A 26922-nucleotide genomic window follows, 5' to 3' on the forward strand; every position below is an offset into this window, starting at 1 on the left:
CTCCTGAGTTGACTATCCAGTGGCTTCCATAGCTTCTCTTGCAGACACAAGAGGAGAGATTATGGGCAGCTCAAACTCTCACACAGCTGTAAGGGTATCTGTGCTCAGCTCAGTACTCAGCCCCAGTCTGGGAGGGCATTCAACACTGGCTATGATTCTGCCAGTGGAGAGTAAAGGGGCATTTGGCGTCTAAGCTAAGATAGCATATCTTGCACCTGAAAGGATCCTTCCCTGCCGCCCCCCAAAAAGTCAGATGCCAGATTTTTGCACATGTAATGATAATAGCCTATAATAGGATATATTACATTTTTTAAAGACTAAAAGAGAAATGGGGAGCAATGTTCAAGGCAAATTTGCTCAGTGTTACTCCTGGGTTACATTTTCATATAATACTAAAGAGAGATTACATAATGGGCTAGAGAAACCTTGTTATAAAATGCATATTCTTTAAAAAAGATTGCCAGGGACTCGAACCCGTGACCCACGGCAAGGTGAGGATTGGGGATGAGTAAGCACGCCGTTCGCTAGCCCACGCCGCCCCCATTACCCAGGGACACTCAGACACAACGGGGAGTCTTAGTCAAGCAGGGACTCATTTATTGCAAGTGTTCCAAAGCTTATAAAGGCACTTGGCACTCCCCCCCCCCCAAAGTGTATCTTAAGGATGGTAACTCGCTGATCATGCACTTCCTGGCAGTGCAAAGTATTCTTCAGACTTTCAAAGCAAGCAAGGCTGCACCCCCAGTAACTTCCTTTCGGACCTATGCAAGGTGTTTCCTTTAGGTCCCCACAAAAGATCTTCATTTTAGAATATATTGTTCCTTGCAGAAAGACTCATTGTTTTTGCTACTAACACTGAGATGTTGGTGCATGCATCTCTAGTCTGTATGCATCTGATTATTACTATTCATAATCCGTTGCACTTGGATCTTTTTTAAAGGTTAAAAACTCATTCAATTTTATGTCTGACAGGACTTATACTGAGTTCAATATTGTATAAATGTATTAATTCAACTGTGAACCTAGAAACTTACAGCCACTTGTGAAAGAGATGTACTCTTGCTCTGGAGTGTGTTACTGAATATGTTAAAGCTGTAGTGAAATGCTTCTTCTAATCTTGCAGTTATTAAAAATTTTTTTAAAAATAGTGATTTTTTAAAAAATGCATATTCTGCCTTCATACACATATAGCTTCCAGTCGCAACAGTAATTGGAGGTTGGGAGCATTCTGTGAATTTGGCAAATACAGCAATTAAGTCTTCAGTGACCTGCTAAGGACTTGTTTCTGAAATCCTGCAATTAAGCCTGCAGCCCCTCAAATGCCCAGGCTTCACTGAGTATATACTCTTCACTCGATTTCTGCTGTAGATATGCAACTCTGAAATCACCATCTTCTTCCTTTATTTCCCTTTTAGATATTTTTAGTACAGAAAAGAGAAACGACCAGTAATTCAGAGGACAGAACCTGGTGGAGCACACAGGCCAGAATGGGAGTGTCTGGCATCAGCAATCCAGGGAGAATTTTAGAAGGAACAAGTACTGAGAGAGATTAGAGACTTAGAGGACCACAAGGTTACAAAGCATAAAGAAACTTACAAAAATTCAAAGCACTGCTTCATCCAGAAAAAAGGGAATGAAAAATGCAGTTATTTCGTGACCAAGAAGCTCTAAATGTGGCAATGACAGAGAAAAACCCAGACAGAGGTGAGAGCAGACAGAAAATTAAATACTGGTTTGCAACATAGCATCGTGTTCTTGTTTGGAGGGGAAAGCTATTTTTTTTAAAAAAATAGAAGTCTACTTGACACTATGGTTGGAAAATAGCATGCACTGGCTGCTTCATCCCCTTTGGGTGTACTCAGAGAAAAATTAGACAGTGCTCAGAAAGGAGCAGTGAGCACCAGAGGCTGACAACTAGGAAAACAAGAAGGAGCATGATGCATGTGAAAGTGAGCTGTGATGGATATTTGGGGTACTTGTAGCACGAGCTAGGAAGGTGTTCAAGTGACCCCTAGTCAAATGTAGCTAAGGAATTTGTTACTTGGGTTGAAACCAATGTTTCACATACCCCACCTGGTACAGAAAGGTACCAGCCCAAACAGATGTTATTCCCTTTGCCTGGGATGTTCTTCTCCTTAAAGTTGGTATGACTAGCTCGAAATTTATTCAGGTCTCAATTCGGGTATGACCTACTGAGACAGGACTTGACATCTTTAAATGACCAGACTTTCCTCTACATGTAGGAGTCTCCCTTACTTTATGGATTTCACAGAGCACCGTGAAATCTTTCTTATTGGATGTTTGCTTATTTAATGCCTGTCTCCTGCTATGACCATAAGATCGAAAGTCTTGTCTGTGTACTCACCATGGATTCCTGGTACTAATTAGTCCAATGACTTCTTACACTAAAAAAACAACCTATTAAAATATGCTGAGCACGTGAATGAACACAAAGTACTTACTTAGTTTAGAAAATAATCTAGGTGTTAATTTCACTTTTTTGGTGTGTTGTACTGTTGTATGTGTATATACGGTTATTTCCACTTTATTTCCTTTGAAGAAGCAGAACTGATGCTTAGAAAGGTAGAGAATGGTTTGAAAGTTTCACAGCTGTTACGGGGATCTCCATCCAGGTGTGTCGTTGTGGAGTCTGTTCTCTCAATCACTCTGCTCTTTGGCATCTCTAGTAGTACACCCACTACGAACACATACTGATTGACTAAATGAATGAGCACAGGAGTGATGAATGAACAGTGATTTGAATCCAGAACATCTGCCAGATTGAAACAAGAACCATGGTTTCGATTTTTAAGTTTTCCCTGCTCTGTTTAGGATAATTCCCAAGCTACAGCTTTCAGGGATCAACCAGATGCCAACCACCTACTGAGGGAATCCCCATGCTGACTACCTGTGCAATGCTGAAGAGAGTCTCCAGGCCCTGGGCCGCCAGGAAGGCCTCCCTGCCAGACCGGAGGGTGACGATGTGCCTGAGGCAGAGCAAGAGCTCCCGGCGGATCAGCAAGTAGGTGTTGGCCATGTCGTGTCTGTGCCAGTCCTGATGCAGCCTTAGCAAGCTGGAGACATAGCCTCTGTTCACTGCCCTGCGGCAGTTAGACTCTGAAGACAAAGGGAAAAGGCCATGTCAGTTAGAGCTCCCTGGGGCATACTGCCTGAGACTGTCCCAATGAGTCTCCCAAATGATATTATAAAGTGAATACCTATTTAGTTTACAAACTGTCAGATGTCACCTTAACAAAATGATCAACATCAACATCATCAGTAATGGGACATGAGATTGCAACAGCCCCCTTAGAAATGATGTACCGAGAAGGACTCATCATCACTTCTTTGGTATTCCTGCCCCAAACACACAACTTTAACCACAGCCTTAGGAAAGTCAGCCAACTCACTGGGAGGGACATACAACAAGATGTGTGACCTATACTCTTCATAAATGGCAAAATCATAAAAAGAAAAAAAAAGGACTTGAAATTGGACTAAAGGATATTAAGGAGACCCAAGAATAATACATAATTATAACTTAGATAATGGGCCAGAAAACGGTTTTCCTTTTGCTAGAAAAGGCATCAGTGAGGCGATGATTATAGTTTGAATAAGACCTGCAGATTAGCTAATAGTTTTGTATCAGTGTTTATGTAATATAGCTATTTCCTTCAAACAGAAAGATTTCTTTCCTTTCTGGAGGCGGGCTTACCAGATTCAGGAAGCTCATGAAGCTCACAAGATTCACAAGATTCATAAGACCCCTCCCCACAGTTCTATACTCCTTACTTGCTTTGAGAGAGGAGAGACTTTAGTAGAGCAGCACCTAAAATTACATAGGAAATTGCTGTGATAGTTTTCGTGAGTCATCACTCATGCTGCTGGGGTGGGCTCTTTACTGATGCAGCTGCCTGAGTGAGTCATTTTCCTGTAAGTAACCCTCCACCTACACATCTACAAAGTAACCCCAACGAACTCATTGTTTCACCAGGAAAGACCTGAGTATTATCTTTTCTTTGGTCTGTCATCAATCAGTACCCTACCTGTGATGAAATAGGTGTTCCTTTATGTCTCCGCAGGAATAGTCACTGAGTGCAACCAGCCTCCAAACAGTGACCAACAGGACCATATATAAGTCTAGAAGATGTGATTGAATGGCCTCTGCTATGGGTGGTAAGACATGCAACCAGGTCTGATATCTGAGGTGGAATATCTACAGGGATAAGTCCAATATAGCTACCATTCCTCATCTAGTATGGGAGGGTGTGGCTCCTTGATGTGGTGGCTGTTTTGTGGCCCCTGCTATGGAAGATAAAATATGCAACTGATGCTGAGGGATGAGTGTGCTTGGAGGGAATCACAGGGTGGCTGTCTTCCATCAGATGACATGAGGTAGTGATCTCCTTAGTCTACCATGGGTTTGAGGATGCCCCCATATGGCTGATGGGAAGACATTACAATCCATGAAAGTAGCATGCATGGGAAGGGATCACAGAAAGGTTATGGTGGCAGCTTGTGGCCCCTTCTTTGGGTGCTAAGTCATGTATCTGAAGCTGAACTGTCTGCCTAGAAAGAAGTTATCCATATAAGCGAGGAACTACAACAGTAAAGGGGATGCTGATGCTGACCTCAGCACTAGCAGGAAGAGTGAAAAACAGAATGAGATGGAAGTATTGACTTGCTATTTATTATAGCTGATGGGACATAGGAGAGAGAGAGAGAGTGCAACTTAGATCTGTGCTAAAGAGCTCTTCCTGGGATCCCAAAAGTTGGAATCCATGAGAAGAATCAGTGAGTACAGAGATAGAAGACATCTTTTAGGTCCAACCTGTAATACAGAGAAAGGGAAATTACTAGTTCTACATGCAGATGAGGGTTTAAAAGTAGAAGCCATGATACTCAGAGAAAAATTGAGAAGACTCTTCAACAAGCAATAAAAGAGTTCCTCGCAGTCATGTGAAGCTGAGAGACCTGGTGGTGGACAGAATCACTCTGAGTACTGTCCAAGTGGAGAAACTGAGTAATATAACCGCTCATTCCTCCTTGAAACAAAGGCTGCATAATCTGAGGGGATACAAGGGAAATAGGTGGACTGGTTTCTATAAGCCATTAGGGATACTTAATTATCATTCAATGAATATCATAGATGGGAAGACAAGAGAGGAAAGGTAAGAATTATTGAAAGAATTAGACAAGAGGTGGTATTTGATGCCCAGTTCAGTGGGCCAGGCAAGACTGTGTTCAACCAAGAGTTAAGAAAGAAGTCAAATCAGCAGGGATCTTAGGACTGGTATGGGACTTCAGCTGCTCTGCTGAGTCCTACAGTGGGACAAAATCTTCCCAAGATAAGAAAAGCTCAGACAGACTTGCAGGCTTCAGACTGGCATTTCGGTCATGTTTATGAGATATATGCTGTATACATTTCCCCCATTTCCAGAAAATATACTGAGAATGGGGATTGCTCCCCAAGTCTGGGTCCTTTTAGCAATCAAGTGTAGCTAATACAAAGGCAACAGGTGCTGGCCTGGAGCCTGCCAGACCCAGGGAGCCAGCTCTCAAATTGCCTTCTAAATGTCACCCAGTTCTAAATGTCCATAGATTACTGCTGTTGTCAAGCTTCAGTTGTGGAGGGAAATGTTTTTAAAAATATTTATTTTTATGTGTATGTGTGTATTGCCTGCATGTACATAAGTGCATCTGTGTCATATAATACCTGCGGAGATCAGAAGACACTGTCAGATCCCCCAGAACTAGAGTTATGGACAGTTGTTAGCTGCTATGTGGGTGCTGAGATTTGAACCCAGGTCTCCTGTAAGAACAGCCAATGTTCTTAACCACTGAGCCATCTCTCCAGCCCTGAAGGAGGGAAACTTTTGCAGCAGGCAGTGGTTACTGTGGAGATTCATAACCTGTAACTGCTGAGAATCAGTGACTGTTACTGAGGCACAGTATCCCAACACTCAGACAGAAATGGGTGAAGATAATCAGACATCTATACCAACCCCTCCAAAGCTCAGAGAACACCTCTTTCCAAGGCTCAGGAAGCTCACAAAACTTACGAGACTCACAAGACCTTCCCCCTCCACAAAGTTATAAAATATTAAGTAATTTATTTGGAGAGGACACTGTTCAGCAGAACAGCTGCCTGCAAGCTGTGTAGGGAGTCCCAGTAATGCAGCATTTGTGATTCATCACTCATTCAGGAATGGCATTTTTTGGTGACACAGTTGTCTGAGTTACGCATGTCTTTATAGGTAACCTGCCACTCATGTTCCTGTAAGGAATCCCCAAAAAACCTTCATTGGTTCACTAACAAACTTGAGAGGACTCAATTCTTTTTGTCTGTCAAGCCCTATATGAGATGAATAGACATGTGTTCTCAACTCCCCAGGAAAAGTTACACAACAGATTATTTTCAGATTTTGCTAAACTAATGTTATATAAGAAAATATCCTAGTTTTTTAGGAAATTCACAATTGGAGACCTGACATGTCAATAAGTTATTCTCGGAAAAACGGAAATGGATAAAAGGGAATATGCGGGTGGGGGGTGGAGAAGAAGGGACAGAGAGAAGAAAACAGGAAAGGAAGATTCCATCAGATTCCCATTCTTCTTCCCTGAATCTCTACAAGAAGAAAAAGACCAAGTGAGATATATCTGAAGGGCTGGTACATGTAGGAGATGGTACAGGTATTTTTCCTAGAGAAAAGAAGCCAGTTAATAGATAAGCAAGGCACAACAGATTTAATACAGTTGCTGCCACAGTATCCACTTTTAGTTCTGCCTTTAAGTTTGAAACCCCATCATACCTCACCACCCCTGCCTTAGTGACCCTTGGACCCCAAACAAGCACATCACCCAGCTGCCAGCTAAAATGAATTTTAATGGGCAGTGTCAGATCCATGGAAATAAGTTCCCTTCCCTACATGGTCCTTTAAAGGGACCAATCAAGAACCTCTGTGGGAAAGCCTTTAAATGGACCACGGCCCTTAGCAAAGATGTGGTCCCTCGTATCCTCTTTTCTCATCACTCATTGAGCTTCCTGCTGCTTCCAGACTTCAGTTTGGCACCTATGGGGTCATGCTGCATCCACCATGTCACCTTACTGACACACCAAACCAAACCTCACCCTTGGTCAGCACTCTCCTAAGAATGACTGTCTTAGTTTATGGTTCCTCTAGACAAATGAATTATAAGACCAAATCAAAAAGAAATGAAAACAGAACAGCTGAGCTCAGAACCGCTAAAGAATTCCTCACACGAAAACTATTCAATACTAAGATGGGCTGTGGGAGGAGAGTAGACTGTGCTGATAATTTGCAGACCAGGGCTGCAGGTCTACACAGTAGGGCTAACCTGTGGTGCCTCATTACATCTGATGCAAGTTTAGCAGACCTCTCAGGATTCCCATTTTCTTTTCTACACCGGTTTCTCTGTATCTGCTCTATTTTCCTGGTGGATATCTCCAGGGAGAATCCAGCATATGGAACCAATTACCATGATAAGGTGTAAATTTCCTTTGAAGAAACACAAGGTCAAGAACAATCCAAGATACCTTTTTCAACAGTTAATCTATGCTATTCTTTAGATTTACTTCCCCAGGCTACACAGTGGGTGGATGAGTATAGATACATCAAACCCATGCCAGAGGTCCTACAAACCAAATGAGGTATACTGTAGGGCTCTAGACAGCTGCTTCTCAGTCACAGATGTTCAAATCCTACAGCTCTTCTCTCAGAGCTGCATGGTTCCACTGTGCACACCATTCACTCTGGTTTATAAGACAAGATATGCTTCTGGCCAAGAGTATGTGAGGGAGAGCCCCAGAGCTGTAATCAGAGGAGCAGAATTACAGCTTAGAGTTATATTTTTCCACAAGACCATGTAAGTGCATGTGAGTGCAAAAAACAACATGGAAATTCAACGCTGTATTCCAGAGAGGTTTCTCATAATATTAATGGAACTTTGATTTTGCCTCTATATCACAGTTTTAAATTGCAGGGCTTTGCTCAATTCCCCTGAGATTTTTTTTGTTTGACCCATATGAGGAGTTGATTTTAGTTTGTTTTCTTCTTTTGCAACATTTCATACAGCATGACCCTGAACTGAGAATGATGAGACTTATGCCTGGTGATATGTTTGCAAAAGGTTTAAAGTTCCTTCATTGCTTCCTTTAATGAATCATTCTTTTGTATCAAAACAATTTCTCTCCTTGACTGGTCCTGGACTCACAGTAGTAGAGTCCTTTACTGCCTGAATGAAGTTCCAACCTGTCTAATATCTGATGTTTAAAAGAAAATTGAGGATTAACTAGGAGGTATTAAAGGAAAGTACAGCCTGCTGAAAAAGCGTCAGAGTGGAAAATATGGGAAACAGGAGCCCTGTGGGCAGTATAATGCTGATGACTTGTCACTATCTATTTCAAGGCTATGAGACTGATAATGCATCATCCTAATGACCTTCATCCATTATTCGTTTTTGGTAAGAAGAGGTGGGTAATGGAGAAAAAAGAAATCTTTAATTGTCTGAGAGAAAAAAAATCCCTTATCAAATCTCAATGATTCCATTCATGATTTTGCTGTTAAGCCCCAGGAAGCTGCCAAATTTACTAACATCCAAGGGATCTAAACCCCCTTCTTCCCTGACTCTACATCAGTCAATCTCTCTCTGAGAATGGTTTGGGAAGTTTTGCACAAGTCAATACATATATAACACCTGACAAGTAGAGATTCTTCAAACTTCAGAAGCGCAAAAGTGGGGAACAGCTAGGATCAGCAACTCTGAAGAGTTCTGGGAGGTTTGAGAGGAAAACACTGCTTCTCAGAGCAGTGAAGACATTGAGGAGAGAATGCGAGTTTTTAGATACTACTCTGGGTGATCTCAGAGTTTGGGTGCTCCAAGCTCCTCCACCTCTTCCAAGTTCCAAGCTTCCAGTCCTCCTGTAGTCTGGTTGTATAACTGCCTTCTTCCTAAATTGGGAAAGATTCCTACTGTGTACACACACACACACACACACACACACACACACACACACACACACACACACACACACATTTATTTCCGAGATAGATGGGCCTCACTAAAACTGACTGAAAGATGGGTGTAGAATGCATAGATGGACAGCAGTTCTGAAGCCTCTTTCTGCTTTCTGAGTGTCTCTTGTTCTGTTGACCACTCTAAGCAGTAGCTTAGGGTCTCTGGCCCATTTTCCCTTGTCAAATTCCTAGGCAGTAGGAAATTTCCTCCCAGTTTACCTGATTACATTCTACTTGTCTTCCCAAGTTGCGTTCCCTCAAGGCCTTACTTTCAGCTACTTCTCAGTCTGAATGCATTCTATCTGATGGAGAAATCTTAGGTCTCACATATTTTTCATATGGTCACCACTCCCTGGCGGCTTTCCTAGAAGGATATGTCTGACAATGTCTCACCCCTCCACTGACCTCTCTTGTATGATTAAATCCCAATCACAAGGCACACCAGGACCATACAGCATGGCTGAACTGTCCTCTCTGACCCTCCTCATAATGGGGCAACCCACCCTGCACCTGCACAATATGATGCAACCTCAGCCACAAACCCCTCCTTCCACAAAGGGAGAAAAATATAAAAACCTTGAGTCGTGAAGGAGGGCGTGTTCTCCTCTGGATCCTGGGCTGCGAGGAGGCACCCATCTCCTCTGGTCCCAGGCAGGCAAAGTTTTCCCTCTCAGAATTATTCTCTGATCAATCTGCTTGGCTTTATTGCAGTCAGTTTTCCTTCATCTCCTTCCCACTTTCTATTTTGTTACATTATTGATATCCTTATTTTTTAACGAGCTGTTTGTTTTTTAATATTTTTTTATTATTTTTATTTTATGTGTATGAGTATATTCCGTACACGTATGTAAGTGAACCCATGCTGTGCAATGCCTGTGGAAGCCAGAAGAAGGCACCAACCCCCCTGGAACTAGAGTTGTGGACAGTTATTAGCCACCATATGGGTGCTGGGATCAAACCCAGGTCTACTGCAAGAGAAGCCGGTGCTCTTAAACACTGAGCCATCTCTCCAGTCCGATATCCTTATTTTTACTGAAATATTTCTAATTGAAGCTCAAATGTTTTCCTTTAGTGGAGATACCCAATGTTGTAGAATTTTTGCATTCAAATGAAAAGGCAAAACTAAATAAACTAGAAAGGACTCTGCCAAGGTATCAATGATACTTAGGTGAGGGGAGGAACACTGATACTTGTGTTTGCTTATTCAGTCTTTTCTAGCACTGTTTTTTTATATTTTTATTTTATATGTATGGGTGCATTGCCTGCATGTATGTAAGTATACCCACATCGTGCAGTGCCTGCAGAGGTCAGAACAGGGTGTTGGATCCCCTGAAACTGGAGTTACAGATAGATGTTATCTGTCATGTGGGTGCTGGGAATAGAACATGGGTCCTCTGAAAGAGCATCCAGTGCTCTTAACTGCTGAGCCATCTCTCCATCCCTTTTCTAATATTTTTATTCTCCACATATTCTACAAGACAAATAAATAATTAGGAGAGCGAGTGGAAGACATAACCCTTTAATTGGAGCTACAAACTAGTGACCATTGACTTTCGGTGTACTCTGTGTCAATCTCAGGGCAAGCAGGCATGTAGGTTGTTATGGCAACCACCTCACCTTTTGTCTTACCCCATCTCCTTCAAAAGTGAATTACCTCCCTAGCGCCTGAAGGCATTGGTGAGCAAGACCATCTTTATAAAGATATTTGTCTTCTAAACTGGAAAGCTTGGAAAGGTTTAATGTTCAAAGGACTGACTTTCTCCTAGGGAATTTAGAGTCCATAGCAACTGGTAGTAAGAAATGCCTGGAGTCCCCAGTTAGTATATCTGCAAGCATCCCACTACTCTGTCCTCTTATTCAGCAAAACTAAAGTCATTACTGTTCTTGATTTTCCATAACCTGAAACTGCATCATTCCTTATGAGGTAAAATGAGGTCTTTCAGCAGAAGAAATGGACTCTGCAGCACAGGACCTCATTAGATGCTAAAAGCTACATTCCAGGAGTGAGGCACACAAGTTATCATAGGCCTCTGTATTTATTGTGCCATCCACAGGTACTCTTCCCTGCTTTGCTTGTCCTGATCCCTATGCAGAACCCTCAGCTTTCTGTCATCTGTCTACCTGGAGTCCTGAACAAGCTCGGGGCTCCAGCACATTCTACCTGTATAGCACTGAGTGTGTTATTTCATAGCCCTATCATTCAGCCTTTCATTTGAAAAGCAAAACAAATAATGGCTGGCTTCATGATTCTTAATTTGAGAACATTTAATGAAATAATACCCATAAAGTAGGTAGTTTAATGCCAGGCACACAATGATAATCACCATCATCATCATGATCAGCACTATTTATCATTCTAACATTCCCTCCATTGTTATGCACAACAAAATGTCAAATGCTCAGTATATGAATATATTCCTTTTGAAAAGCACATCCAAGAACAGGAGCCCCAGGGTCCCATAGCTGTTGATCTGAATATTGGTTCTCCCATTTACTAGCTATGTAACGTGATTACATTATTTAGTATGGTGGTTTGAATATGTCTCCTCCCCACCTCCCCCACAAGATAGGCACTGCTAATGTGATAGTACTAAGAAGTAAGGCAACTAATCGGTAATTGGGTCCTTAGTGGGACTGAAGGTTGTATCAAACAGGCATTCTGCAAGCTTGCTCTTCTGCCTTCTTCCTTGTGAAGACTTGGCAAGAAGTCTAGGATTATAAGAGACAGGATTACTATTCTTTGTAACTTACCAAGTATCAGGTATTCTGATATAGCCACAGAAAATGAATTAGGACACTTAGCTATTATGACCTATATTTCCATGATAGTAAATAGTAAACCAAAATAAAAAGATGAAGATAACTAAGGCATTTGCCTGGAGTCCATTGTAAGAACCAACTGCACAGCACAGCACCTGACATAAACTATCTGGTCACTATTCCTTTCTCACAAATCCAAACTTTGCATACTTTTCACCACTAAGAATAACCCAGTGAGGGGCTGGAGAGAGGGCTCAGCAGTTAAGAACACTGGTTGTTCTTGCAGGAGACCTGGGTTCGAATCCCAGCACCCACATGGCAGCTAACAACTGTCTGTAATGCCAGTTCCAGGGGATCCAACAGCCTCTTCTGTCCTCTGCAGGCATCGCATGACATGGGTGCACTTACTTACATGCAGGCAATACACACATATACATAAAAATAATAAATAAAATATTTTTTAAAAATGCTTTAAAAAAAGAATAACTTAATGGAAAGTTTTTAAATAAGTAAATTTTGTAATCATGACTTTTTAATCCTTATAGAATATAGTTATTTCTAACTTCTCAAATCACTGCCAGTCATCTATTGCTATCTATCTGTCCTGAATCATTCTCTATTGATACACTAGACCACCTTGAGAAGCACACAGTGAGAAGCACACTCTATTTCATCCCATGTCCCCTTACAGGTCATGTTTACATTGTCGACTTTTATAGTTCCTCTCTGGAAAATATGCCTGCATTTTATCACATTACTATAAAGTCTTTATAAAAACTGGTTAATCCGCTAAGGTCAACCTGACTGATAACTCCTAGGTGTTTAACCTTAACTAACATGTTAGTCAGAATTTCTGTCACAGTGAAAATTCTGTCGCAGCTGAAAGACAACTTGTAATTAGGAAAGATTATTTGGGCTCATGATTTTGGTGAGATTTGTGTCCCTTGTTGGCTTGTTCCATTGCTATGAGCCTCAGACAGGGAGATATGCTGAAGCAAACCACCTCAACTCATCATTAGTAGTAAGCAGGGAAAAGGGGGAGGGGGACTAGAACAAAATACAATTGCAAGGAAATAGTTCAAGTGACCTTCTTCCTCCAGCTAGGTCCCAGCCCCTTGAGTTTTCAGAACCTCCTAAAACAGCACACCACCTGGGAACCAGACTACAGCACACAAGCCTGTGGAGATATTTCCAAGTGAAACTATAACATCTTACCCATGACCCTCAAAGGCCTATGCCTATCTCATAATATAAAATGTATTTAGTCCATCAACAAGAGTCACCAAAGTCTCAGGAGCTCCAATATTGCTCAATATTCAAGTTCGAACTCTCCTGAGATTCAAGGTAATCTCTTAGATGTGAATCCTTACAAAATCAAAAGCAAGTTACACATTCTCAGTATACAATGGTACAGTGTTAGAATTCCCATTCCAAAAAGTAGAAGCGGGGCATAGAAAGTAGGAGTGGTTCCAAAACAAAATGGTCTAACATAGGCTAAACATCATGGGGAGCATATGTAGAACAAATCTACACAGCAAGCAGAGAAACAGTGGACAGGGAAAGGTAAACTATACCTAGCAAAGACCTGCCCCTAGTAACTTCTACAAGCTAGGCCTTACCTCATAAAGTTTTCCAAACCTTCCAATATAGCACCATCAACTTGGGACCTAGGCTTCAACACTAGATTCTGTGGGAATATTAGATGTCTAAGTGGTAATAATCACTTGGTTTTAATAAGATACATATGTACAAGAGGGTTTGAGGCCTTCAACTCTTCTAGGGAGAAAGGTCATCTTCAGCTGTACTGCTTACTGTAACACACTATCTTGGGAAATTCTTACCTGGAAAGATAAATAGTTTTTAATTTTTAAAATTAATTTTAATTATTTGTATTTTTATGTGTATGAGTGTTTTACCTGCATGTGTGTAAATGAACCCATGTCATGCAATGCCTGTGGATACCAGAAGAAGGTGTCAGATCCTCTGGAACTGGAGTTACAGGCAGTTGTTAGCTGCCATGTAGGTGCTGGGAACCAAACTGGAGTCCACTGCAAGAGTAGTCAGTGCTCTTAACCACTGAGCCATCTCTCTAGCCACAAGATTAAATAGCTTTATCTTTTGTTTAGTTGCTTCCCCCAAACCTATTTGTCTGACCATATGTAAGCTCTTCCTTTGCAAGGTAGACAACCCCTTCTTAGCACAGAAGATGAATTAGCAAGACTTATCAAATTCCAGTGAATCCTCCAAAATCTTCTTACAAACCCTCTCCTCACTGTTTACCAACCAGGAGCAATCCCACCACCAAATTTGCTCAATCTCAACCAAGATGTCACACTGAGGGCTGGAGGGATGGCTCGGAAATCAAGAGCACCAGCTGCTCTTGCAGAGGACCCAGGCTCAATTTCCAGCATCCATATGGTGGCTAACAACAGCCCATAACTCCAGTCCCAAGGGAATCCATCAGTCTTCTGACCTCTGTGACCATTGCATGTCATAGGTGCACTTCCACACATACAAGTAATACATTCATACACTTAAAGTAAAAATGATAAATAAGCATAAAAAAGATTCCACACTGAAATATACACTTTGATTGACCCACAGCACTTAAGTCCTATTATATTCCACCCGCAGCCTCCCATTCTGAGACATTACAAGGCTCAAGATAAGGATGCCCTACTTATAATATGCAATGCATGCACCTTTGCAATAGATTGTTTTGGTGATCTTCTCAGGGATCCAATTTAGAAGATATTTCTGGACAAAATAGCCTTTCCTAAGGCTTCAAAATCATATTAGGAGACAAGGAGCTGCCTGCTTCACCACCGTAATAATGCCAGTCACAGCGAGGAGTACTTATTTATGGAATGTCTCCCATGTGCTCATCATTAGCTAATAATTTCACATGGATCATCTCATTTGTTTCATGGAAGTGCTTCAAGATATGCATTATGCTTCTTTTACAAATGAAGATGCAGAGACTGAGAGATGTTGAAAGACTTATTGAGGTCCACCAAGCTTATAAATGCTATCTTTAAGATTCAAATGGAATCTCCCACCTGACTGGAGAGCTGTCCTCCTGCATGATCCCCCAAATCCTTGATGCCAGTTAGCATAGTTTATACTTTTTGCATCCAGTACAAACACTTAACTACTACTACTGCAACCAGCTTCTTGGGAAAGGTTTCTGGAAGTCTCCTGGAGATAAAGCATAAAGGGATCAGAGGAAATGGGTTTCATTCTGTCCCCCTCCTCCATTTGTCCTGCTTCCTTCTAGACCCCTAAATTTTACTAAGAAGTGAACTCAAGAACGGTTAAAGTCCCAAATAAATAGCCTACAATTATTCAGGTCACATGAGATGATGTTTGGAAACCATCCTAATACCCAGACAGAGACAAGGTAAGGCCAGTCCAGAATTTAGGTCCAAAATGTAAGTAACTCCAGTGCCTTTGAGAAGGAGAGGTCCAAGGCGGTCCCAAATTCCTCCTCCCTAGCAGTGCAACAGAGGCTGAGCTCCTGCATGAAGGAAAAGCAGTGAGACTCATATAAAAGCATAACTAATCTTAATGCCATCAGTAATGGAAATTACACTCGATTATCATCAGGCCAAATAAGAATAATGATGTTGAATTCATTTACAGGTACTTCTTTTTTGTAAAGTAGACACAATTCAGTAAACTTGACTGTAAAGTAAATGTTGGTTTCAAGCAAATCTTGTTTTCCCATAATGCTTTTCCTTAGTTCCAGGAATAGTGGCTGAGACAAGTAAGAGACCGTACTTCACAGCATGGTTTTTAAATCTAGATGTTTCTCTTTTAAGACATCAACTCCATTCAGTAACCTCCCATAGACATACTTCCAAACTGGAGTAAATTCTACTCTTTCAGGAAAGCTCAGAATGTGCATTTTCCTCTTCCTTCACAAGAGGAGCACATGGCATTCCTCTTGCCCTCTGTGTGCATGCTAACTAGTGAACAGCATGAGGCAACCATGCTTCACTTCATAAGAGCAAGGCCACGAGCTCAAACTCCACCATTTTGGAACAAAGTTGGAATGAAGTCCAACATTCTTCATCCTACAGAGTAAGCAAACCAATACTTTCATACCATAATTTATCGATTTTTCTTCGTTTTCTGCAGTACTGAGTCTTGAACCTAGGGCCTTACACAAGCTCTACCGCTGAGGTAAATCCTCAATCTTTCCTTTTTCTGTTGCCTTTCCTTTTGTATCAGGGTCTTACTGCACAGACTCTTCCTGCCACGGCCTTCTGAGTAGATGGGATAGCATGCCTCCCATAGGCCAGAATGCAGATGAGTAATAAGGATTGCAAGAAAGCAAACTACATGATGTTGCAGCCCTTGCATGTGACTCACCGTACCATGTACCATGCTCCAGAGTGTGCAAAGAGGAAGAGCAAAGATCAAACACTTAGCCTACCGCCTTTGACCTTGTCCTCAAACACCATGTCAGTATGAAACCCAAGCACCTTGAGCCTCGTGTATGCTCCTCTTGACTCAGCGCCTATCACTCTTTATGTGTCCATCCTCTCTCCCACCACCTGGATATACCAGCAATGACCTCTGTGATCCCTTTGTCTTCATCGTCTCCTGCATTTTACTAAAACACAGTGTAGAGGCTTCTCCTGCCCTTTTCCTGCAGCAATGGCTTTAGGAAGTGTATAAGACCTAAGGCTGCTAGTAGAGGTTTGGGATTTTCTATCCTGGGAGTTGGGGCCGGGGCGGGGGTACAACCTACTCTGTGTCCCAGGAATTAGGGAAAAGAGCTAAGGAAAAGGATGAGTTGCATCTCTAGCCTTCATTGTCATCCATGTACATACAACATCTCTGAAAGATTTCATTCAAAATCATTTATTTCTTTTAAGAAAATAGGTTTGAAACCTTCTGGAATTAATTGAATAGATAGATTTTAGTCCCAATATGCCTAGTGTGTATTACACGGTCATGGGGAGTCAGTTAACTTCTTTGAACCTCACTGTGCTCTATATAGAACATGACTTTCTCAACCACCCAGTATGGGCATTTGGGGCTGGATATCTCTTGGGGGTGGGGCATCAATCCCAGACATTGTAGGATGTTTATTAGCAAACTGGCCTCTCCTCAGTAGATGCCAGGAACAACCCTGCCATAGATGTGACAGCCAAAATGTTCCCAGGCCTCAACAAATGTTCCTTTGGGGGGCAAAATCAATCATGTTGAAAACCACTTCTATAAAACTGAAATATTTACCTGTCTTACAGGACTGTTGTAGACATTAAATGAGACAATATATGAAAAGGTATTTGTAACCTGCTATTTTTGGAAATCTGTAAGAAACGCCTGATATACATCTTGACATAAATAAATAATTGTATAGTCAATCCTGATTGTGATGAGGAAGCAACCCTGTGTCTTCAGAGTCATGGGATGTTTATATTTTTGTCTATTTCATTAAATCTTTGTGATACTCTATCTTTGTCAACCTATGGCCAGCCATCAATTATGCCAGATTAATACAAATTCTAAAATCTAAAAGGTTTACAACTCCACAGCCCTGGATGTTAACCCTTGAGTGCCTAGAATGAAAACAAAATAAATGCATACAGATGGACTGAATGGGGCCAGATCTGCATTGCATTCATGTATTTATTTATTCCTTTGCTTATTCAACTAACTTGCTCTGAGTGTCTGCTATATAAAATGCATTAGAGTTAATAGCTTAGGAAATAAGGATTAATGGAATACAGTCCCCAAGGCTGAGGCTCACTCAGTCTAAAGCAAGGGTCAGCACACTGCCCACAGCCTACTTTTATAAAGGTTTATGGGAACACAGCCATAGCCATTCCTTTGTGTGTTGTGTACAGCTGCTTCTGTCCTCTCAGGGCAGAGATGAAGAGCCATAATAGAAATTGTGTGGTCCACAGACTCAAGTATTTCCCATTGGCCCCTTCACAGAATGACCTTCTAGACAGAAGACAGACACTGAAAACAGATGTCACTCAATGCATAGGGGCAGGGGAGCTCTTGGGAGACTAATTTAAATTTTAGTAAGATCTATGCCTATGTAACATCAGTTCCTGAAACTTTCTGAGTAGCAATAAAAATAAATTAAAGTTGATGTTTATAGAAGTTTATTAAGATCTGGCACTACACTCCCACTCCCAGTACATCACCTGTTTAGATGTTATTCATTATTTCTAAAGGGAACATATTTCCCCTGCTTTACAGATGAGACAAGGAATGTCTCCATGGTGACTATAACTTGATCCTGTAGTCTGGTGAGTGTGAGATTCATAACTGCTAACAAACATGGCTCTCCACCATGCCTTGCCCTAATAGAGAGAAACAGAGTTGAGTGTGTTTCAAATACATGCCATCTTCATCCATGACTTGGAATCTCCTTGGATACTTTTGCACTGTTTACAAAAGAGCACTACGGCCCAAACTTGCAAGCAGTTGTTAGCATACAGGGAAAACCCTGGAGATAGAGCTAGTCTTAACAGGAGCATCTGTAAAAGACAGCATCCTGCCTGGGTACAAGAACTAGTTACAAGTGCATGACAATAACTTTGTAGACAACAGTTTTGTTTCAGGTAGGAAAATCTCATCACCGCTGTCCACACAGTGCTGTTAGACCCAGAGAGGGAACTGCTGAAGAGTTTCACCACCTCTGGAAAGGTTCCCTCTCCCACCTTCTTGCCCTCATTTGAATTAGGTTTAGTTCAGTTACTTAATTGGACCCATTTGTCCTGCGACCACCAAAATTACTTGACCAGGGCTTGAGTATGAATCCACTTGGGGCAGGGGAGGGTTTCCTCTGGGTCAAATTTCACTAGCCCTTTCTAATGGCCACTACTTAGTGAAGTGTAGCACATTTTTTCCAAACTCCCACAGAAAGTGTATTCCATCTTTACATTGAAATTCCAAAGAACAGGTCAAGCTCCAAAGAATCCTATGCAAACATTTCAGAAGTTTTCAAAGCTGATTTCTCCAGGCCCTTAGATGTTTCTCAGTATCTACCAAGAGTCGGGAATCAAGGGAAAAACCAAGTTATCATTCACTGGTGCTTCCACCTCTGTTCCCATTGCATCTGCTGCATATGTATACTGCTTCTATAAGGACTTTTATGATAATAAAAGATTCTGATGCTAAAGAATCCTCAGAGTCCTCCTCTAGTATAACTCTCCATTTATGGAAAACCAAACTGCACTCAAGTGCAATGACTAATGATGGGTTTAAGGTTGAATAGCCAATCTATGGTTGAACCCAGATTCTGAGTTCCTGATTCCACCATAGAGCAGGCTGAAATATGAAGATTGGGTGCTTTGGAAACAACCACAGTTGAGTTCAAACTTTCGCTTTCTCATACTATTTGTGGGATCTCAGCAAGTCATTTTCCTTCCCTAAACTACATTTTGTAGATATGTAAAATAGGGATAATAATATGATTATTATAAAAATGAGGACTACAAAAATTCAGTGAAATTGTGAGCAAAGCGTCCAGCACGTGCTGGCGTGCCACCGTTTATAATTACCACTCTTCTCAGCATGTACTCTGGTAAACAGTAATTCTCTTCCTGCTCCTCTCCCTCCTCTCCACCTTACTGAGGGTTTGCAGTAGCAGTCCGTGAAAATTTTTATCAAATGAGAAGAGAAATACCCGCAGCAGGTGCAGAACCAGAGGAGCGTTGCCCTTCCAGATCAAGCGAAGACAGGTTATCACAAGGCTAGAGGGAGACTGGAGACCGACCCCTACCACCAGACTTGCTGCTGTTTAAGCAGCAGGCAAAATGCTACTCGGACGACCTCCGTAAATCCCGCTCCATCATGCTAACATCACTATGAAGGCAACCTTCCATCCGCTATGCTAGCCCCAGGCTCCTCCCTGCCTCCTCCCTCCTCCCTTAAATAATGGCTGAGCAAATGCCTCTGAGACCGTCTTCAGCTAATTTCCTTCAAGACATGCAAGCTGCTAACGCTGGGAAGCACAGATAGTGTGCTCTAGCAAATATGGCCAAAATTAGATTAAAATAACCTCCCGATAAACAAATTACTCATCGAAAATAAATATTGGACTAGCAACCGCCAAGAAAACTGAAAGAACAGCACCACCACATGGCAGGAAGAGGAACTACATTAGCTGCTGTCTGCAACTCAGCCCCACTAGGGGCAGGAACGGATGAGGGGGAGGGGAAAGGGAAAGAGGATAGTTGCATCCTTTCGGCTTGAACTTTCTTAAATCGCTTATGTACTTATGCAAAATACATAAATATTTGGCAGAGAAGCCTGGACTTTGAGCCAAGAAAATAAAGAGAAATGTGCCAAACTGAATGTGGCGTGACATAATAGGAGTCTGTAATCCTTCCAGTTCCTGCTCCCTCCTGGATCTCAGGCCCTCATTCATCAGCCTTGCCTGATACACAGACTCACAGCAGAGACAGGCTGGTGTTCCACATCTCTCCCTGAGTTCCAGTCAAATGTTTTGTGGATTAGACCCGGTAATGTTGATTTGTAACCTAAGTGATACATGGTCTTCCAAAATAATCTTCCTGATTCTTAGAAAGTATTTACTTAGCTTCCCTTCAACATTTGGTTGTGCCTTCTTTGTGCTACGTAAACCTAACTTTATGAACCTCTTCCTGGTAAGGCACATGGCTTAGCTCCCTAGGATGGGGAGACTGGCAGGTAAAACCTGAAGCTGGTGAATTCGTAAGCCTTTCAAACTTCAGTTGTCCCACCTGTAAAATGGGGATTATAAAATCTCTTTGACAAGTTAAATGTATATACAGTGTCTGGCAGGCTAAGAACTTAATAAATGGTAGATATTTGTGTCCTTTTAAACCAACAGTTTGCTGAATGCTGTGCTCATACAATGTCAATTACTGCAGCCCACCCCAGTGTGGCAAATGTAAAAATAAATAAATAAATCTGTCAATATTATTTGAAGGAAATATACTGTGTGCTTCTCTAAAAGTTACAGAGGGAGGCACATAAACACACCACAGTTTGAGTGTTTGGCAGTTGGGCTGGCCTTGGCAGTTGGGCTGGCCTTGTCACTAAGGCTGACCTTGTCACTAAGGCAGAATGGCAACAAGCTCCTGGAAACTGGAATCATTCCTTATCCAACATTAATGTATTAGCATATCCTCTGGCACAGCCACGTATGAGGATACAGTAAGGATCCCAGCCCTTGTGGCGCTGCTCCCAGAAAGAAAACATGCATGTATCCCATGTGTCCACCTAGCCTATGACCTTCCCTCATGGCTTCAAAGGGCTTTGGCCTGCTTTGACAAGCTTGGTGCTCCAAGGTTTGCCCATACACTGTGCTTCCTCTGTTCATTCCCCAGTGAAATAAAGTTGGACTGACAGAGCTGCACTGGATCTTGAGGTTTCCTAGCATTTCTTAGCATTTATTCAGACATTTATCTTTTCTTCTTTGTGTGTGTGTGTATGTATGTGTATGTGTGTGTGTGTACATGGAGGTTAGAGGTTAACTTCAAGTTGTTGTTACTTGGTCAACTTGTTTTTTGAAAGTCTCTTACTGAACCCCAGAGCTCACCAAGAAGGCTAGCCTAGCTAGCTGGTGAGCCCCAGGGATCTGCCTGTCTCTACCTATTGGAATTACAAGCATGTTCGTGACCATATATGGCTTTTTTTGTGAGGGTTCTGGGGATTGAACTCAGGTCCTCATGATTACACAGAAAACACTTTACTGACTTAGTTAACTTTCCATCCCAATTCTTATATTTTTCCATCTCAATATTTTTTGTTTGTTTTGTTTTCTGAGGTTTTTGTTTGTTTTTTGTTTGTTTGACAGGATCTCCCTAGTCCCAACCCACCCAGAACTCGCTATGTAGACCAGGCTGGCCTTGATCTCACAGAGATCTGCCTGCCTCTGCCTCCCAAAAGCTGGGATCAAAGAAGTGTGCCACCACACCTGGCATTCCACACCAATATTTTTAAACTAAGATATAATATTATCTATATTCATTGTACACAGTTTTGAAATATATCTACTACATGGGATGGCTATGTTAAGTGAATTAACTGACCCAGAACTCATCATGTAGCCAGGCAGGACTTGAACTCATGATCCTCCTGCCTCAGCCCCCTGAGTGTTGAGATAATAGGCATGAACCACCATGTCTAGTCAGATATGTGCCTTTGTTGAGTAGAGAGCTCAGCCATACTAATCCAGTTTACATGGATTCGCCCCAAGGTGGTTAGGAGACACAGTCAGAGGCATATATGGCTCCAGAGAACCCTGAAAACTATTGACTTACTTGACCTTCTCATTCTCACAAGGGGAAACTGAGGACCAGAAAGAGGAAGTGATCCATGCAAAGTTCTGAGAGTCAGCTCGCGTAGGTTCTTCTTAGATCTCAGCACAACTGCTTTGGTCAGGAGGTTTCTCTGAGCACCATTCACCGTCCTCCCACGTCTGTCCAGCACTGGATTGTCTGTTAAGCCTTTACATGTGTACTTCAAAGAACTAACCACAGTGAAACCAATCATCCTGTGTTTTTGCAAGGAGGGAAGGCCATAGGGCTATATGGCAACATGGGATAGACACACAAGTCCAATGAAAGCTTGCATTGATCCTTTGACACTTGGTATGGCCATCAGGCCAAAGAAATCATAATGTCAACCATCCTCAAACACATATGACCATTCTGAGGACATGTCAGAACTCCCAGCATCTTTGGTGCCTCTTGAAATTGGTCCATATTTAACATTTTGCTGTAGAGAAATCAGCTGCCATTATGTCCTCTAGGATCTGCATTGCTGATCACCAGGCTAAGCAGTCATTCAGGGCATAAAGCTGTCTGGTCATGACCAGGACCCTCTGTATTCAGAAGGCCTGCCCTCCTCCCTTCCTGTTCTCTGTAACAACCTGCTGCAGGCGATTCCCCGTGAGCCTGACAGACAAAACATTAACTAGGCAGAGCTGTGAGAAGTCTCTCTTTCTGCCAAACTTCCCATTATCTCTCTTCTATCTCATACTTACTCTTTTCTTTTCCATGTTTCTTTCTCTGCTAACTTCTCTCAGCCTCCTCCCCAAGCCCTAACTTCTGCAAACTTCTCTTAGTGCTAATTCTTAAGTGGGAGACAGGTCTGAAGTGGACTCATCATTTCCTTAGTAGGATTTAGGGCCTGAACTTGATGTTTCCTTGTTGCCAGATTATGACCTTTAAATCTGGGCAACAAGGTTAATGTCAAGACATTATTGGAAGATTCATCCCTGGGGCCAGCACAAATCAAGCATCATCCCATTACTGCACCTCATTCAAGGGCTGCTTCCAGGGCCACAAGTTTTCATAAATACATTTATGCTTAATGCTGATGGAAAGAAGGTTAAGGATCAAAAAGAGGGAGAGCCCAAGGGTATGATGAGATCAGGAGAGGGTTAGGAAAATGAGGTAGAAGGACAGAGAGAAGTAAAAGAAGCAAAAGCACAGTAGAGGCAGAGAGCGAGAGCAAGAGCAAGGGAGGGAGGGAAGGAGAGAGAGAGAGAGAGAACAAGACACTGTTTGGAATTATTTGAGGAAAATGACATGAGTAACTGATGTAGTACTACTCTTAATCAAAGTGTTATTGAATTTTAATAAGAAGAAGCTAAGGAATTTGGACGGAATAAAGCATGAAAGGGAAGGGTCTCAGTGCAGGAACATTTAGTGAAGTATATTCCATGTGTGAACGGAAAGAAGAATTGATTTGAGGGAAAATGTAGAATTTGGATTAAATCATTCAAATCCAAAACATAGAAATAAATGGACTCTCGAATGCACAATGATTTGTTAATTGCACTCTCAAATGGCCAAGACAATTGGACAAGAGGACTTGGACTTTGGTTTAAAATGTACCTGCCCAAGAAGGGAAAGATTCAAGATGCCTTTTGCCTCATTTCTCTCCTCCTACCATCCACATGACCTGCCCTGATTTTCCTGTAGCTATTGTGTGATAAGGGAAAGAGCTAAAGACAAATATTCCTAATGTGGCCCAAAGTTCTTCCCTTTTCTTTGTCATGTCACTGGAGGGCAGGCTCCAAGCCTCTCAGAACTCAAAGTACTGCTTTTTCTGTCACTTGTAGGGATTGATTCCAGCCAGCCACAGATTAATAGGGTCTTGGTAACCTCAAATTCCCAACCCTGCCCTAGTACTGTCATCGGAACAGTGACTGCCCCCAAGTAGTGAATATTTTGTTCTAGTTTTATTTAGGCGGGGCAATGTCCTCTGTTTTTGATGCAGTTACAGAGATCTACTACAATAGCCAATTTTTATACTCCCTGACAAGCAAACAGCAAGGCCAGCATAAATACCACCTAAAAGAAGTAAGACTCTAATAGATGAAGGTTCAAATAAGCATTCCAAGATATTAGGGGCAGATAAGCTTTTAAATTTTAGACAGAAATATGCTCCCTGCATTTAAGCTCAACTGACTTGGTCTTAGCTATGCACAGCATGTGGACAACATAAATGACTAGAAACTTCCATGACACTCGAGCCTTGTAGCAACTCCAGCCTACCTGGATTGGTGCCATCCATGCACAGACACTCCATGCTGTGCATGACTTTGGTTAGACCTGTAGAACAGTGACGGCAGCTGTCCGGTATGTTCCTACTGCTATGCCCAAATGGGTGGCCAGACTTCATAATCTAAATGCAGCCCTCTTGTGGTAAGCTCACGTACATTCTCAGAATCCTTCTACTTGAATGGTAGAGTTGCCACTTGTGATAAAAATCTACCTGTCCACCTTGTTCTAAGACCTTCAAGATCTTCAACAGCTGGTTTTCCTCCCAAGTAATTTATGAATATTCATAATGATGATCTTTCATGTTCTTACCTCTTAAGAACCTAAATGGGTGATGCTGATGCCGAGGAATCTAAGATCAATTATGAAAGAAGAAAATGCATATGAACGTTCAGAAGGGTATCTGGAGAGCGGTCCTTTGGGAATTTGGGTATATTTCAGTTTATGTGTGTGCCCAAATATGCATTTGTGATTTGTAATAGGAAGCAGTTTGACCCTAGTAGGGTTGGGTGGGTTGTTATATCTGAAGACAATTTTGTTTGTTGCAGTTTTGTTTGATACTGGTTTCTGGTGTGAAGAAATCAGGGATGTTGCTAAATATTCCAAATTGCAGAGATCCTAACCAGAAAGAATTATCCAGTCCAAACTGCCAGTGATGCCAAGAATAAGAAATCCTGCAATAAATGAAGGTCGTGTATTTAGTAGCAGAAGGAATGTTAGGGAGCCTCTGATCCGGCTGTCTCATGTTATAAATAACCAGAGACCCAGGCAAAGGCCTATATGGATAGCTCAGCAGAATTAGCAAATAACCCTATACATCTTCCTAACGGGACACTAAAACCTGCTTCATATGGAGGAGAGAGGGCTATCCACTCCCTAACAGTCTATTAGTAGAGGTAAATAGAGATTAGAACTATGTTATGTTGTTGGTTCCAGACGTGGACTGTTAGATTTAGGTTATAGGGGGAAAGCATTTCCATTTCATATGGGCAAATATCATAAATTATTCATTTAATTGCAATCAACAAATATTTACTTTTGGCTTGTTAATGTACTGATACAAGTGACATATGGATCAATGAAGATGAGCATGTCCCTCAAAAGTTTCTGCTGAGAGACCAGGACGAAAGTTACTTCGGTACAATGAAATCAGTACCGAGGTGGGAAGGCCATCTAACCCTGTCCTGGTGACCAAGGGAAGATTTTTTTTCATTGGAGCTGAGTCAGAGCCAAGTTTTATAGGGAGAGTAGAGGTTAGAAACCCTGAGAGGTGAACCCCTTGCATAGCAAGCTCAGCTTACTTAGCATGGCCAGTGTCTGGAAAACCTGACCAAAAAGTTTGACTGAGGCAATCCATATTTGCACATACTATCATCTTCTCCTAGGCCAACATATCATGATCTTAATCAATATACTTAAGGAGCATGTGACTACTTTCAGATTTTTATATATCACAGGTACATTTAATAGGAGGACATTAAACTTAAGGGCTAAAGAAAATGTGCATGTAGTAGGTAAGTTTTCTACTACTAAGACTGCTGGGAAGACTCAGCAGAAAGCTACTGTCCCGAAGGGTGTTACTCACTGGTCGATCCATTAGTCAATCCTTATCTCCTCTACATCCAGCAGTTTAGTACTCCCTCACCCAACACCAAGCTTTATAGTGGAGACTGACACAGTGAGCAGGTAGATTGTGAGAAACCCGAAATTAGGCCACTCTAAGAAATCAACAGCTCTTCCTTAGAACCCACAAGTAACATCTTTTCATCCCAAAAGCTTCACGATCTCCCTCTCTTCTCTTTTCAACCTGGTCTACTACCTTCACCCTACCTGAAGGTCGTAAAACTGCATGTAGACAGACTTGGGACTGTATCAAGTTCCAGTAAACTAAATTAATTCAATCTTTATTTTTCTGTTTTGTCTATAACGGTGGTTTGGCTTTTTCTCTGTGCTAATGGTTGACAGAGATATATGGCTAGCAGACAAAGTGTTTTTACTTTTATTTATTTATTTTAAAGTTTTATTAAAGTTCACCTATTACCCACAGGCCTCACATTCCCTATAGACAAACAAAAATCACAGTTGAAAAAGCTGGTTTCCAAGGAACCAAATTAAAACAGACGAAGAGGTAAGGAGGGGATAAAAACGTTAAGCTATGACTTCACCCCCAAGTGCATCATGCCTTTTATTATACCACACATGTGAAATTGACTCCTGATGTAATTAGGCTAAGGCTACCAGGCAAAAAAAAAAATTCATAATAATTCAGAGCCTCCAAGCTATTCTTTTGCAATCACTCACAAGCTGAGGAAAGAGCCAGCTTTTTAATAAAAACTTTTCAACATCTACATTGTCCAAGTAATTCCCAACACACTACCTGCTCAAACATACAGTCATGAGCTAAGTTGAAAGTGCAAGAATCTGATGCCCACCCAGTCATAATCTTTTTTTCCCATTGGATAATCCCACAGGAACCTAGGATTTATCCTCAAAACACTTAAGAGCTGCATAGTCTAACAAAAGGATTGAGGCGTCACCAAGGCCCTATAGACAATTCACTCCCCTTTTAGAGTCAGTTGTCTTTATCTCAGCTA

At 41.7% G+C, this 26922-nt stretch overlaps 1 protein-coding gene across 1 annotated transcript in view; it reads right to left on the bottom strand.

Annotated features, from left to right (window-relative positions):
- Positions 1-26922, bottom strand: part of Agbl1 (ATP/GTP binding protein like 1) — a 912025-nt gene that overhangs the window by 784495 nt on the left and 100608 nt on the right. The window contains exon 7 of the mRNA XM_008852348.2: positions 2909-3117. Within this exon, the coding sequence (XP_008850570.2) occupies positions 2909-3117 (209 nt within the window). The remainder of the gene's footprint in view (positions 1-2908; positions 3118-26922) is intronic.

This window comes from Nannospalax galili, unplaced genomic scaffold, assembly GCF_000622305.1.
Source record: "Nannospalax galili isolate Female #2095 unplaced genomic scaffold, S.galili_v1.0 scaffold63, whole genome shotgun sequence".
In the NCBI taxonomy this organism is placed as follows: domain Eukaryota; kingdom Metazoa; phylum Chordata; class Mammalia; order Rodentia; family Spalacidae; genus Nannospalax; species Nannospalax galili.